General features: G+C 36.6%; 1 protein-coding gene across 8 annotated transcripts in view; it reads right to left on the minus strand.

The window, feature by feature from the left end:
• FIP1L1 (factor interacting with PAPOLA and CPSF1) overlaps positions 1-16078 on the minus strand; it is an 80579-nt gene that overhangs the window by 38618 nt on the left and 25883 nt on the right. For all 8 annotated transcript variants that reach the window (XM_066233601.1, XM_066233600.1, XM_066233598.1 and 5 more), the window contains 2 exons: positions 15844-15953; positions 6010-6117 (listed from right to left, as the gene is read on the minus strand). In XM_066233601.1, the coding sequence (XP_066089698.1) occupies positions 6010-6117; positions 15844-15953 (218 nt within the window). The remainder of the gene's footprint in view (positions 1-6009; positions 6118-15843; positions 15954-16078) is intronic.

Consider the following 16078-nt stretch of genomic DNA (forward strand, 5'->3'; position numbering starts at 1 on the left):
GTTATAGCTAAATAATTTTATTTTATAATCCAAGATGCTCAATTAACATTTGAATTTAATCTTTATGCCAGCCCAGAATCTAGTCTCTAAATCAGTGGTTCCCAAATTTGCCTGCATATTGTAATCAACTAGGGAGATTTTAGGAATACCAATGCCCGGGGGCACTCCAGACTATTTAAACTGGGAGTCTCTTTTGGGCCTCGGCATCATTAAATTTTGAAGCTCACCCGCTAATTCCAATATTAGTCAAAGTTGAAGACTACATACCCAAGAAAAAAACATATATTTGCTCTCTTCTAGGAAAAACTTAAAGTACTTGATAAAAATCAATGTTTAACTCCCTTACTAAATATATATATATTAATATAAAATCATACCATCAAAGTCTGATAATGAAGGTAAGAATGTCATTTATCACATACACATATTTTTATATTGATTTTTAGTTTTACGGACTGACAGTACTGCTTCTGTATTTTTTTTAACTTTCAAAAGCACAAGAATAACTTACTCTATAGTGTATACCTAGTTTATAAGAAAACTTAATATGTCCCATTTTTTACATGAAGATCTATTCATCACAACTCCTGTCTAGAAAAGTAATATATGACCAAAAGTAAAATCACAGAATTTAAAACATATAACTGATTTTCTATCAGTGCTTTGTTTAAAAAGGCTGAGAAAGCCTATGACGAGTGCAGAGATCCAAAAGGAGCTAACACTTACTGGGTGCTCTCCAAGAGGTGCTTTCACAGGCTTAGAAATTATTTAATTCACAAGTAGGTTGCAAGTAAGGTGTAAGTCCACTTAGTTTTATTTTCACAGAAAATGGAAAGATGCTCTTTTGTGTAGTGAAGTGCCAGGATCAGGATTTAGGCTCAGGTAAGACCAACTCCTAAACCTTTCTCTTATTCAGCAAGAAGTATTTTCTAAGCTAATTTGGGGCCTGACTTTACTTTTTAAGCTATAATAAAAACAAATAAAAACTCCCAAGTACCTAACGGTGAAAGATGATAAAATTTGACTTACTGAAATACATAAATGTGTTCACTGGACAGTCAAATGTACTCACTTTTTTGCAGAGCTTGGAATAAAGTATTGCCTGTCATATTTAATTTCATTTTTAAATGTATCATTGGTAGGAAAAGATATTCTACAGCAAATTTATTTTAAAGATTTTATTTACTGGTTTTAAAGGGAGGAGAGAGAGAGACAGAGAGAGAAAGGGAGAGGGAGGAGAGGGAAGCATCAGCTTGTAGTAGTTGCTTCCCGTATGTGCCTTGACCAGGAAAGCCCAGGATTTCGAGCCAGCAACCTCAGTATTCCAGGTCGATCGATGCTTTATCCACTGAACCGCCACAGGTCAGGCAGTCAGGCAACAGTGATTTTTTTTTTAATAAAGGTTTTCAGTGTGGTGATTGCCAAGGGGAGGGATGAAGGAGGGTATGGGGGCAATAAATGGTGATGGACAAATACTTGATTGTGGGGGGCACTGGTAAACAGCAATGTGTGATAGTATTGACCACCTGAAACCAGCATCACCCCAATAACATTTAATTTAAAAATAAATTAATAAACAAAGGCCTTCATGTGTCTAATCACATAAATCTTACAAGCTACACAATACAGAAACATGTAGAGTCCTCAATCAAATGCCATGAAGGTACAGGCACATCTTTTTGGTACATTATTTCATCAAGACATAGTAGTAAGTAGTGCAAGAACAAATGAAAAGTTCTCTTCTAGATGCAATGTTCATTCAACATCTAGTTTTATTACTATAAGTTTTATGTTTGTTTATTTTAAGAAAGCAAGCAGGTTTAAATATTTTAGTGGTTCTACACTGAAAAACAATTTTACTACTCCTCTTTCAAGAGTCTGAATCAGTTAAAAAGCACTGACACTGATAAACAAGTTTAAAAAAACAACATAGAATCTACAACTAATTACCTAAGAGAAACAGAATTAAATATTATAAAATGGAAACAAAAGAGAAATAAACTGAACATTAGTTTAAGCATAGTAATCATTCACATTGCCAATTTCAATTTTCTTACTTCATTAAAATTAGTGCAATCTTCTTAGTGACTATAAGTTACAAAACTGAACTTATAACACAAACCTGCACCAATAAAATGCCATTGTATGTACACAGTTAGCTCAAAAAGCACTATTAAACAAACTTTGAGAACAGTTTTAAACAAATTAAGAGGTACAAGTATAAGTTTGCGTCTCAAACAAATACAGTAACTTAAGAAAATGATCTCAACCACTGTTTAATTGCTCTTTACAGAGACTTAAGTAATACTTCAAAGGAATACTTCCCTTCCCCCTCCCATCTCTAAAAATTAATCAATTAAAAAAAAAAAAGCCCCGGCTGGATAGTTCAGTTGGTTGGAGTGTCATCCTGCCGTGCAGAGGATGCCAGGTGGACTCCGGTCGGGGCACATACAGGAGCAGCTGCATGTTCCTGTCTTTCTCTCCCTGCCTCTCTCAAAAGAAAAAAAAAATCATACTACCTACATTCCTTGAAACTAATCACAAAATCTGGTTTCCAAGGCATCTTTTTTTTGGGGGGGGGGCAGGGGGAGGTTTCATAGCATAAACACTGAAATGTATCATTTTCAGATATGAGAACTAATATTTTCCCTGTAAACTAGTCATCTTCTTTCTTTCTTTCTTTCTTTCTTTCTTTCTTTCTTTCTTTCTTTCTTTCTTTCTTTCTTTTTTTTTTTTTGTATTTTTCTGAAGCTGGAAACAGGGAGAGACAGTTAGACAGACTCCCGCATGCGCCCGACCGGGATCCACCCGGCACGCCCACCAGGGGCGACGCTCTGCCCACCAGGGGGCGATGCTCTGCCACGACCAGAGCCACTCTAGCGCCTGGGGCAGAGGCCAAGGAGCCTTCCCCAGCGCCTGGGCCATCTTTGCTCCAATGGAGCCTTGGCTGCGGGAGGGGAAGAGAGAGACAGAGAGGAAGGGGGGGGGGTGGAGAAGCAAATGGGTGCTTCTCCTATGTGCCCTGGCCGGGAATCGAACCAGGGTCCCCCGCACGCCAGGCCGACACTCTACCGCTGAGCCAACCGGCCAGGGCCATAGTCATCTTTTTTCAATTATTGTATCAAAAACAACTATTTTAAATAAAAAAATCCTAAGTCAAATGACTGATAAAGAAGAAATTCCTGATGTTAAAATAATATTAGCAAAAAATCCCACAAAACCACAAAGTTTAAAATTACATTAAAAATAATGGATTTTTAAAGTAATTCTATATCTCGGCTAATGCAAGTCAACTTTCCTAAACTGGAGATATGAAATGAAGACAATGTAGGACTCTAGCCATGACTTCGCCTCTTAATTAGCCACAAATTTTGGCCAAATTCCCTAATTTCTCAGATTTCATTTTTCATGTAAATCAGGGACTAGCCAGAAAATAAAGAATTTCAGGATAAAAAGAGCCTTCCAGATAACACAGGCCAGCCCTATCATTTTACAAATGTGGCAATAAAGGCCTAAAGATTTTAGGGAACTGTCCTAAAATCATACAAGTGCAAAACCGAACCTAATTAATATACCATGAAACAGCTGCAAATTTAACACATTGTTGACCGCTCACGAGTTAACTTGTGTTTGCACTTGCATTAGCTATTTTAAGTTTTGAAACTCAGGGTAATAAGGATTATTGTATTTGTGACTGTTCACTCTGAGGGTCGAAGTTCAATGAACAGCACCCCGTTCTATATTCTCATGCAGACTCCTTTTCTTCCCACTCCTCCAGGCGTGAGAACGCAAACTCGAATACAACAGTAAACAAAAACAATCAAGAGTGTCGAGCCGTCTAAACTTGGACTATTTTCTAACTACTCGCAGTTTAAACATACATATCAAGGATATGTAAAGGATATTGTAAAATCTTTCTTCGTCATGTTCAATCCAACTAGAACGTGTAAAGTGTGTGTTTCAAAAGGAAACCAGCAAAACCAGATATATTTGCAAGACATGTTGTGTACCATTACACGTAGGTTACTGCTATACAGTGTACCACACAAAAAAAACCCCTAAAATACATAATATGCATAAAATATAATATGTAGCAGATATGTACAAAGTTTCATTTAAATTCATTATGTATAAATAAAGTATACTGACGTTTATTGTTTCACTTTCATACTCAATTACAAAAAGTAGCCGGTGACATGAGATAACTTTTGCATAAAATTGCTGGTCAACGTTAAGAAAGTAGTTTGTTTTTTTTTAAAAAAAGATTATTGATTTTACAGAGAGGAGAGAGAAAGGGAGAAAAGCAGGGGGGTTGGAGGAGCGAGAAGCATCAACTCATAGTTGCTTTCCATATGTGCCTTAATTGGGCAAGTCCAGGGTTTTGAACTGGCGACCTCGGTGTTCCAGGTTGAGTTGTATCCACTGTGCCACCACAGGTCAGGCAGAAAGTAGTTATTCTTTATATACAAAGATAGCTACTGACTTATTATCAACAGGAGCATCATGAAAATGAAAACTCTTAGGGTCAGTAAGAGGCTGTCCATGTTGTTGAATACATTAAATATAAATCCAGTATTTCTTTATGCACTGTGCTAAAATAATAAAATTAATTGTTATATAAAAATTATACTATTAGCACTGTTGTTAAAAACTTTTGGGTTCCATAGAAGTATTAAAGGTGAAAAGATTCACTGACTCTGCTCCACACTTGTCAGATCTAACTTTTCTTTGTTTAAAATAACCCTTGAAATTTCTATTGGTTCTTCAAGGAGAATTTTAGCTTTAAAAACTAAGATCAATCAATGTTTTACACTGTAAAACTACTTTTGCCCCACCCTATACATTTCTATCTGTATGAATTACTGTACTTATAGTATTGGACAGCCTTTAAAAAGTGAAAATATTTCTGACTTTGAGACATATACCCATTTTTGAGAATGACTTAATTTATTCTCTCCTAACAAGAAATCCTATCACAGTAAGTTACCTAGAAATTTCTAATACTTGTAAAGGCCTATATAATAAAGACCCCAAAGAATAAAAAATCTAAAACAATAAAATTCTGATGTTTTGTCCCCCTGCTTTTCTTTTAAAGACATCTGAGCATAATTTACATATGGAAAAGTCTATAAATGAAAATAATTAAAAGCATATAACATCAAGCTGCCCAGGAAGAAAGCTTAAAATTCTATAACAAAAACATAATAGTTCTCCCATTCCAAATATACCATCATTGTATAAAACTTCAAATGGTAAATTACAAAGGTATCTTAGTCTATACTTCTAAGTCAAGCAAAATATAACTGCTTAGACTGATGACTGTTGCCATTGCACTTACTTACCCTAACATACTTGCTTCTCGCTACATCCCTTAGGGTAGAAATTATTATTCCCATTTTATAGGCTTCGAGAGTTTACAATACACATCCAAGACTGTATACTTTGTAAGATTTAGAACACAAACCAAAATTCTATGAAGGGTGAATCATGCGTAAAAGCATAGCAACGATAAGGGAAATAGCACTTCCTAGGTCAGCTGGTAGACCCACTTAGGAAATGGCAGGTTCATGCACTGCAGTGGGATGTAAAGATTGGAAACAATCAGTGAAGTCCAATTTTATGAGTGCTACATACTGACTCAGAATTTAAATTTTCTTAAGCAAATAGTGAAAAGCACCCAGAGATTTTTAAGTAAGTTGTAGTATAAAAAAGAATAATTAAACCTGCAGCAAGGGGGAAGAAAAAAATACTTATTGAGAAGCCATTTGCATGGTTCTATGCAATTTATATTATATGATAAAAGGCTGGAGAGATAAGAAGCATGACAGTAGGTGATTAGACCTGATTTATAAAGTAACTTAAACCTTTAATACTATACTCAAAATCCTAATTTGGGAGTAAAAATATAGCAAAGTCTAATTAACAGGTATTATCTTACTAACAAAACAAAACAACACTGACGCTTTACCTGAACATCAGGGAGTACCCAATGTTTGAAAGCAGACCTACCTTAGATCAGGTGACTCGGCTCTCCCATATCGATCCTGCCACTTCCCAACGCTGGAATTGGCTTTTCTGGAGGCGGAGCTTGTCTGAGACTGGGAAGAGGTGCTGTTTCTGGCAAGATAAATTGTGTTTTTTCTTATATATTGTTGCCTCTGAGCCCCCCCCCTTGTTTTGCTTTTTCCCCCCTTGACATGCTTTTCCTAAAATCCTTTATCATGTTTCTATAGTATCATTCTCTTCAAATCACAAAATATTTGCTGTGGTACTAAGACAGCTAGTGGCATTTAAATATAGATGTGTTACCAACATTTTGTGAACTCTAAAATATTTTTAGAATATTTTTCAACATAGATGGTATCACGTCAAAATGCAGAAATAAAAGTCAAGGTTTTATTCAGGTTATGTTACCAAGAAATAAATTTCTGAGCTTGTATGAATTAACAACATTAATTTCTAGTTTCATAAAAACTTATTCAAAATTTTGGCATTTCTTTCCCTATTTCCTTCAATAATAGGTATAAGTATTGTTAGGGTAACCAATTAACAGTAGCACTCTGATTTGTTTAACAAAAACCTATACTAAGTAAATATTTCATAAAAATTCATTTCAAAAAAATAGAACTTTCAAAGTAAAATTCTAAAAAAATATATATTTATGTATCTACTTATTTATGTAAAAAAACCAAACAAACAGAAGCACAAACCAGAAACCTAAATGAAATGAAATGGCTCTGGCAAGTTGACTCAGTGGTAGAGCGTCAACAGGGCATGTGGCAGTCTTGGGCTTGATTTCCAGTCTGGGCACACAGGAGAGGTGACCATCTGCTTCTTCCCTTCCTTTTCTCTCTTTCTCCCTCTTCTCCTCCCATAGCCATGGCTCAGCTGATTTTAGCATGCTGGCCCAGGCACTGTGGATGGCTCCCTGGAGCTTCTGTCTCAGGTGCTAAAAATAGCTCAGTTGCCAGCATGGCCTCCAAATGGGTAGAGTATTGGCCCCAGGCAAGGGTTGCTGGGTGAATCCCAGTCAGGGCACATGAAGGAGTCTGTCTATCTTTCATCCTCTCACTTAAATAAAAAAAAAATAAATAAATTTAAAAAAATAAATGAAATTGGTTATTAAAAGAGAAAAAAACTGGGAAAAGAGACAAATCTAAGTACACATTGTATAGCTTGCCTTTGGAACTACGCTAAATGTTTTATGTCTGTGAAAAATAATGTGAATAAGCAAAGAGGAAAAGAAATGCTTATACTGAATACAAATAGAAGCTACAGATCAAATTATATTTTAAATGATTAATATAATTATTCTGAAGAAAACCTTCAAATACAATATGTTCACTACATATTCTCAGTCTAAAAAAAAGAATTGCAAAGATATCTTGAACCCCAAAAGGTTTTTTGTAATTGTAGGTGTAGCAGCTCTAATGTATTTTCTGTATATTATAAAATGAAGCAAATGAGAAATATTGAAGTTCTTGGGAACTAGGTTTTCTCTATGGAAAAGAAGGATACAATATGGAATAGAGAAAGGAAAGTAGAACATCGTGATGTCAAACTGAAATAGAAACATGATGAATGAATAATTAAAACTTATAAATTGAACAGTACCAATGAGCCTAATTAGTGCCAAGATCTTGGTTTCTAATTACCATTTCCCACTAAAAGTCATCAGAGTGCCTTCAAGAAATGGATGCTTCCAGGTGTTGTAGTAATATAATGTTATAGTAGTTAAATATATAGAAATATAAAAAATATGGAAGATATATAAAATTAAGATATAGTATTAAAATTAATTAAGGAAATTAAATAAAGTTATGCCATCTGGATAGGAATTATGTGTGCAGATGTGATAAACAGACTCTGACTTTCGAGCAGGGCCCAGTTAGTGTGTGTGTGAAGTTATACATAGATAAGAAGTGGCTTGGTGTCATAACTCCATAAGTTAACATAAACAAGAAGCTTCCCTAGGAACATCTTAAAAATGGCTTGATGTAACATTTCAGTAGATTAACATAAAAAGGGCTCCCTTGAAGGAACTACCAAAAAGGTGGTTTAAGGTGATAATCCTGTAAATTGACACCTGTTAGAAGGTAGATTGAGAAAATAATCTTGTAGATTGACACCTGTTAGAAGGTGTAGGCCAGAAAAGATACTAAAGCTGTGGGGCCCCTGCTGAGGTAGTCGCCCAAACTCCAATGTGAACATGGACTGTCTCCACGCTGCTCTGAGCTCTGACCAAAGGCAGCCGAGAGGAGCACGCCGACCGGGCCCCCTTAAACTGTAACCAGGCATGCCAAAAGGATTTGTGAGTAATAAACTGCCTGTGTGATTCTTGCAACTAACTTTGTGTGTCGGTCTTGTGTCTTTCCTCCGGTGGCAGTTAGTGTCGGCACCGGTAAGTAGAATCCGCATAGCGGCCTCAAGAGTAGTTTCGAAGAGGCTGCCAGCCTGCTGATATAGCAGCAGGAATGTCCCGCTGCACAGGGAAGTCAAATCAGGGATGCCTGATCGACATAGAGTTTAGGCTCTACTGGGACAACAGGGAAGGGACAGGGAAAGTACAAGATAAGCCTGAAACATCTGGCTGTGCCAAAAAGTAAAAAAATTCTTAAAAAAAAATATGGCCTGACCAGGAGGTGGCGCAGTGGATAGAGCATGGGACAGGGATGCAGAGGACCCAGGTTCGAGACCCCGAGGTCGCCAGCTTGAACGCAGGCTCATCTGGTTTGAGCAAAGCTCACCAGCTCGGACCCAAGGTCGCTGGCTCGAGCAAGGGGTTACTCGGTCTGCTGAAGGTCAAGGCACATATGAGGAAGCAATCAATGAACAACTAAAGTGTTGCAACAAAAAACTGATGATTGATGTTTCTCATCTCTATCCATTCCTGTCTGTCTGTCCCTATCTATCCCTCTCTCTGACTCTCTCTGTCTCTGTAAAAAAAAAAAAAAAAAAAAAAAATGGAGACATGTCAAAAGGTCACAGGAGCCAGTTTGAAGGGGCTTCCATGGACCAAATATGGAACAATTTGAGCATGAATATCAGTTACAGTATATATAAATCAAATATATATAGTTCATATACTACATTACAAATAAGCCATATTTATAAGCCACACATACTTCTCATGCACAAAATAAAAATCAATGAGTTCATCTGATAATAAGTGGGTGGGGAAATTGGAATACTCATTTTAAAGAATGACAACTAATAAATATAAGAGAACAGAGGTAGATAATCACTATTTTGCAGCCATTATATTAATAATCGATTAAAACAAAAATCATCAACAGCTACTAAAATTAAAAGAAAAACAGGATATGTAGGTGGTCTCTTCAGATTACTTATTAAACACAAAAGGGAAACATAATAACTGCAGAAATCCAAAGGACACTACCACAAATAAATGATTGAAGTTATCACCACTAATAATGTGACAAAGTGAGAAGGATACTTCATCATTCACTTAGTATACATGTCCCAAAAGCAAAACCTGAATCTAATAAAAAGAAAGCATCAACAAAACGATTGGATTGTACTCTTCAAAATTCAATGTCAACAAATACAAAGAATGTTTGAGACACTGTCTCAGATTAAAGAATAAAGAGATTAAGTTAATTATATTAAATGATCCCACACTGAATCTTAAATCAAGAAGGAAAGAAAAGAACTTTCATAAAAGTAATAATTGGCAAAATCTATGGCTTATATTATGTCTTAAATGACATTACAGTTTTCTCCCTAAAGTCAGAAAAATTTTACTTTGAAAGAAATCTCTCTAGGCTCTGGCTGGGCGGCACCGTGGACAGAGCGTTGGTGCACGGAGGCCCCGGGTTTGATCTCCAGCCGAGAACACACAAGCAGCAATCAGTGAAGGCACAACTAAATGCAACAACTAAGTGGAACAACGAATTCATCCTCCTCTCTCTCTCTCTCACTGTCCCTCGTTCTTTCTCAAGTCAATGGAAAAATTTAGAAGAAAAAAACGATGTCTCTCTAATCTCCATAAAAATAAAAAACAGAAAACAGATACTTCACAATTATCGAAATGCTTCACAATTGTCGAAAATTACCCTTTGACCACGTGAAGATGAATCCAGAAAACAATCTTTCCTAGTAATAAACAGGTAGGTACTATTTTGCTTTTGGTTTTGTTTTGAGAGGCAGTGAGAGACAGAGACAGGAACATCGAGCTGCCCCTGTGTGTAACTTGACTGGGAAATCGAACCAGCAACCTACACAATCCAGGACAATGCTCCAACTAACTTATCCAGCCAGGTGGTAGGTACTGTTCCTTACATCCACAAGTAACATGCTGGGTATGTTCCTATAGGAGTTGTATTGGTAATTATCCATTTTTTAGTAGTAAATCTGCTAATATTTCTATCATTTGTTTCCTTTTTTTTTTACTGTCCCTTACTCACCACTGTCCTTCTTTCTCTCCTTATATCCGTGGTCCAGCATTTCAATCACTCCTGCAAGTATCTTCTCACCTTTCTTGTCCCTCTAACCCTATGTCCTATTTGCCTGGTAGAACTACATCCTCTGTTAAATCCAACTGTAGCTAATCTTAATAAACATAAACCACAGGAGCAAGCTGACTTATTTAAAACACATGGCCATTAACAGCTGGAAATGTACAGTCTCTCTCCCTACGTCATCAATTTTTCACTTTACTAATTCATTCCTACAGTGGTGAGATTCAGCAATTCGGCAGAACCGATACCTACTTTTTTTGTTGAGTTCGGCAAACCTGTTGTTAAAATGGCATTGTAATCAGGGGTCTCTCAAAGGTAGGCACCAAGAGGCCGCCCAATGTGGAAACTACAAATTTACATTGCATACTCTTTTTTAATGTTCATCTGTGCAACAGTGTGTGCTAAATGCCCGTAGTAATGTTCATTCCGTCCATAGGTGAAAAAAATTTAACGGGAGTATGCTTGTAGTATTTATCTATTCATTTCATAATACTCATTATACCTTTGGTGAAATACTACAGTTTAATTCCCTTGCGTTTGTTACTTCAGTAAACAAACATATAATAACATAAAAAGAAAAAATGCCAAACAATGAGGGCGTGACAAACTATCATTGATCCTAACAGTTTTATTGTTTTTTGTCACGTATTATTTAACATCTTTTCATTAATATTTTTAAACTTTCTTATAATCTATATAGTTTTGTACTAATGGCCATGTGTTTTAAATAAGTCAGCTTGCTCCTTTATTGTTCTTATTTAAGTATTAAATACATGGAATAATAAACTACCTTTCTGAAAACAATCATTAAGGCAGAGAATTGGTTGTTAAATTATTTCTTTCACCTTGGAAAAAAGCACTCAACTCTAACATTTTCCTAGAAGTAACCTAAAAATCCGACTCCTTTTCCCTAGTTTATTCATCTCTAAGTAACTAGTTCAGTCCTTTTCCTCTCTTCTCACTCACTCCTTTCCACTATTATTACCAAATAAGTCTGCTTCCCTGCTGCTGAGAACAAAATTAAAGCAATGGAGAGAATTTTCAGTTGTTCCCATCACCATTATCTATCCACCACCTTCACAAGCTGCTTTCCTTCCTGTGACTATGAGTGAACTGTCCATGCACCTTCGTAGGGCTAAACTCTCCACTTGCATATTATACCTAATCCCCTGTGACCTTCTTAAAGTCACTTCATTAACAACTGTCCCTTCTCTAGTAACTAATTCTCCTAAATACACAAATTTGCTGCAATCTCTTTCATTTTGGAAAAAGCCTTCTCCTGACCCCACAGTTATCTCCAGATATTATACTGTCTCTGCTGCCCTCAAAAAAGAGGGAAAAAATCCTCAAAATAATTATGTATTCTCTCTTCAATACAAAAAAATCTTTCCAGAAAGTCTTTTTTTTTTTTTCTTTTGGAGAGAGGGAGAGAGATGAGAAGCATCAACTGGTAGTTGAAGCACTTTAGTTGTTCAATGATTGGTTTTCATATGTGCCTTGACTGGGGGTGGGGGAGGAGGCTTCCAGTTGAGCCAGTGGCCCCTTGCTTAAGCCATCGACCTTGGGTTTCAAGACAGCAACCTTTGGGCTCAGGCCAATGATCATGAAGTCATATCAATGACCCCATGCTCAAGCTGGCAAACTCAGGGTTTGACACCTGGGACCTCAGCATTCCAGGTTAATACTTTATCCACTGTGCCACCACTGGTCAGGCCAGAAAGTCTTTTTTTAATCTTAACCTTACACCACTAAAAATGACTCTGGTCAGGATCACCAGTGACCTTTGCATTTTAATATCAAGTCATTCTCAGTATTCTTCTTATTGGTCAATCAGTATTATTTGATGGTTAATTACTCCTACTTTGAAATGCATCCTTTTCAAGATGTACAATGGGTGTGCTTTTAACCTTGCTAGTCATTCTTCTCTGCTGGTCTCCTCTTAATGGCTCATCCTTATTTTTCTGATCTGCAGCGAGTCCCCAAGGACTCTGTCCTCTTTACCACTTCTCTATCAATATTTACCTCTTCTATGATCTAATTCAGTTTCATTTCATACTATTTAAACATTAATCACTCCAAATTTGTATCTCCAGCCCCTACCTTTCATCTATATATCTATTCCACTTTAATATCTAGTAGGCATCTCAATTTTATTATGTTCTAAACCAATGGTTTTTAACCACCAGTCTGCAAAAGAACTAACCACATTGATCAAAATCTATAATCTTCATAAAACATCAGAGGGGTTATCTCTTTCCTGGACTGACACTGCCATGAACCAGTAGTTGTAAAACACTATCCTAAACTGAACTCTTGGTCTTCTTCCTGCAAAAATCACGCCTCATGTAGTCTTTTCCATCTCAGCTATAAAAGATATACCTTTGAAACATATCTAGTATTTGGCTACTTCTCATTATCTATGACATTACTACCTTGGTTCAAGTCACCATTATCTCTTGCCTTAAATCAGGGGTCCCCAAACTTTTTACACAGGGGGCCAGTTCACTGTCCCTCAGACCGTTGGAGGGCCAGACTGCACATATCTTAAAGTAAAAAAACAAAACGGGAACAAATACAATATTTAAAATAAAGAACAAGTAAATTTAAATCAACAAACTGACCAGTATTTCAATGGGAACTATGGGCCTGCTTTTGGCTAATGAGATGGTCAATGTCCGGTTCCATATTTGTTACTGCTAGCCGTAACAAGTGATATGACACACTTCCGGAGCCATGATGCGTGCATCCTGCGTCACCGGAAGTAGTACTGTACGTGAGCGACACCCCCACCCCCGGCTTTGCTTTCACTGACCACCAATGAAAGAGGTGCCCCTTCCGGAAGTGCGGTGGGGCTGGATAAATGGCCTCAGGGGGCCGTAGTTTGGGGACCCTTGCCTTAAATAATCATTATAACCTCCCAAATGACCTCCCAGTTTCTGTCCTTAAAATCTCAGTAGTTTGATCTTAATAATAGCAGTGAGACTTTAAAAACCTAAGGCAGCCCTGGCAGGGTAGCTCAGTTAGTTAGACCATCATCCCCATATGCTAAGGTTGTGGTTTTGCTCCCCAGTCAAAACACATATAAGAATCAACCAATGAATGCATAAATAAGTGGATCAACAAATTGCCTCTCTCTCCCTGCCTCTCTATAAAATCAATAAATCAATTTAAAAATAAACCTAAAGTAGATTCTTTCATTCTTCTGCTCAAAATCTGATGGTGACTCCCCATTCATTTCACTTATAGCAAAACCTTTATAATACTCTACATAAAGGGTCGGGAACTTATGGCTCCTGAGCCAGATGTGGCTCTTTTGATGGCTGCATCTGGCTCGCAGAAAAATCTTTAATAAAAAAAAATGTTAAAAATATAAAACATTCTCAGGTATTACAATCCATTCATTTCCTACTGCTCATGTTCATGGTTGCAGATGGCTGGAGCCAATCACAGCTGTCCTTTGGGAAACACCAAATTTTTATTGGATTATGTGTAACGTACACAGGTCGTTCTATGGCTCTCACGGAATTATATTTCAAAATATGTGGCATTCATGGCTCTCTCAGCCAAAAAGGTTCCCGACCCCTGCTCTACATAATCTGGCCCAAGCTTTAAAAAGGGGGGAGACAGGCAAATACAGAAAAACTACTACTGATAGTTAATTATGATATTAGCAAATATCCATAGAGTATTTATTTACTCTGTGTGTGTATGTGTGTGTGTGTGTGTGTGTGTGTGTATATATATACACACCACTATTCTAAAATATTTAATATAAGGCCCTGGCTGGTTGGCTCAGTGGTAGAGCATCAGCCTGGCGTGCAGGAGTCCCGGGTTCGATTACCGGCCAGGGCACACAGGAGAAGCACCCATCTGCTTTTCCACCTTTCCCCCTCTCCTTCCTCTGTCTCTCTCTTCCCGCAGCCAAGGCTTCATTGGAGCAAAGTTTGCCCGGGAACTGAGGATGGCTCTATGACCTCTGCCTCAGGTGCTAGAATGGCTCTGGTTGCAAGAGAGCAACGCCCCCTGGTGGGCATGCCGGGTGGATCCCAGTCGGGCGCATGTGGGAATCTGTCTGACTGTCTCCCCGTTTCCAACTTCAGAAAAATATTTTAAAAATTTTAAAAATAAATAAAATATTTAATATAAATTAATTCATTTAATATGCATAACTACCCTTGAGGAACATATTACTGTGCTTTACAGATCAGAAAATTAAAGAACAAGATTGGGGGATTTGCCCAAGAACACATACCTAGTAAGTAAACAGAACTAAAATCTGAAGTCTGGCTCTTGAGTCCAAGCTTTTACCATTACTCTACACCACAGAACACAATACACTCAATGAATGAAATCTGACCACTAATATGTAGATTACTATATATTAAAAGGCTCAATATTCCTCAGCTATCATAATTTCTTAGTCAAACATTTTGTAAAATTCCATTTAGTTTTAATAATATTTGGAAATACCCATGACTAGTGATTATTAAGATGAGAAGTGATAGTCAAAATCCAATGGCTTTGTGACATTTAATTTTAGCTAAAAGTTTCAAAAATCTCTATTTCAGGGCTAAACTACATAAGGTCTCTTCCTATATTCATATATTATGAAATATAACCTCAAAGCAGTTCAAAATTGCAGAATAATAAAATCAGAAAACTGTATAAAATAAATATAAGCAAGGAACATAAAAGGTAAATAATCTGGCTAAGAACTAGAAATAGTTATTATTTCAGGCTTAGAGAAATAAGTGATTTAAATCAAGTTCAAGCCAGAATTCAACTGCTGACATCAAACTTCCCTACTCTTAGCTAATCCTTTACCATTTTCCTGCTAACCATTTGTCATGTTTAATTTAAAAGGACATCCTTCAGCATATTTGCCTCTCACAATTGGTACCTTGTGGAACTCAAAGTTAGATATTATCACAAGAAACCAAGGGGAAAAAAATGGCTTTAATTGAAAGATTTTCCAGGCTGAAATTTCTACAATCTCTTTTATTAAAATCAGTAAAACATCTTTAGGCTAATGGATAAGGATTTAAGAAACTCTAATAACTCTTTATATAAGAATTCTAAGCATAGAAAACAGCAAGACCATTGTTGTTACCACCTCTCCTGAATACAAAATTGTCTCTGTACACACACATAACTATAGTACCATATTTCATTTCTTGCCTTGATCTTTTCAGATGGAATAGCACTCAGACAAGTTTTTCACAAAGAATTCATTTTGTATTAAACAAAGTAGAATGTCCAGTTTTTTGGTAGCACATTTAGAGCTTTTACACTACATAGGGCATTAATAAAAGATGAAGATACTAATGCCTTCAATAAACTGAATTATAATGGTCTAACTAACCTGCTTGGTGGAAGTCCAGTCTTGAACAAAGAAGGAGGAGAAGTAAACTCAGCTTTTGTAGATGGAAGTGCTGTTTCCTTCTCCGAATTTCCAGTTCTTCCCTGCTGTACCTTAAAAAAAGGGTTATTAGCTTGTTTAATAGAATACTCAAAAATAATACACCGGTTTTAAAATAAATTTGTAATATCTGATTTGAAATGAAATATAAAGAATGTTTAATTGCTGAATATTTAAT

Source organism: Saccopteryx bilineata, chromosome 5 (genome assembly GCF_036850765.1).
Source record: "Saccopteryx bilineata isolate mSacBil1 chromosome 5, mSacBil1_pri_phased_curated, whole genome shotgun sequence".
NCBI lineage: Eukaryota > Metazoa > Chordata > Mammalia > Chiroptera > Emballonuridae > Saccopteryx > Saccopteryx bilineata.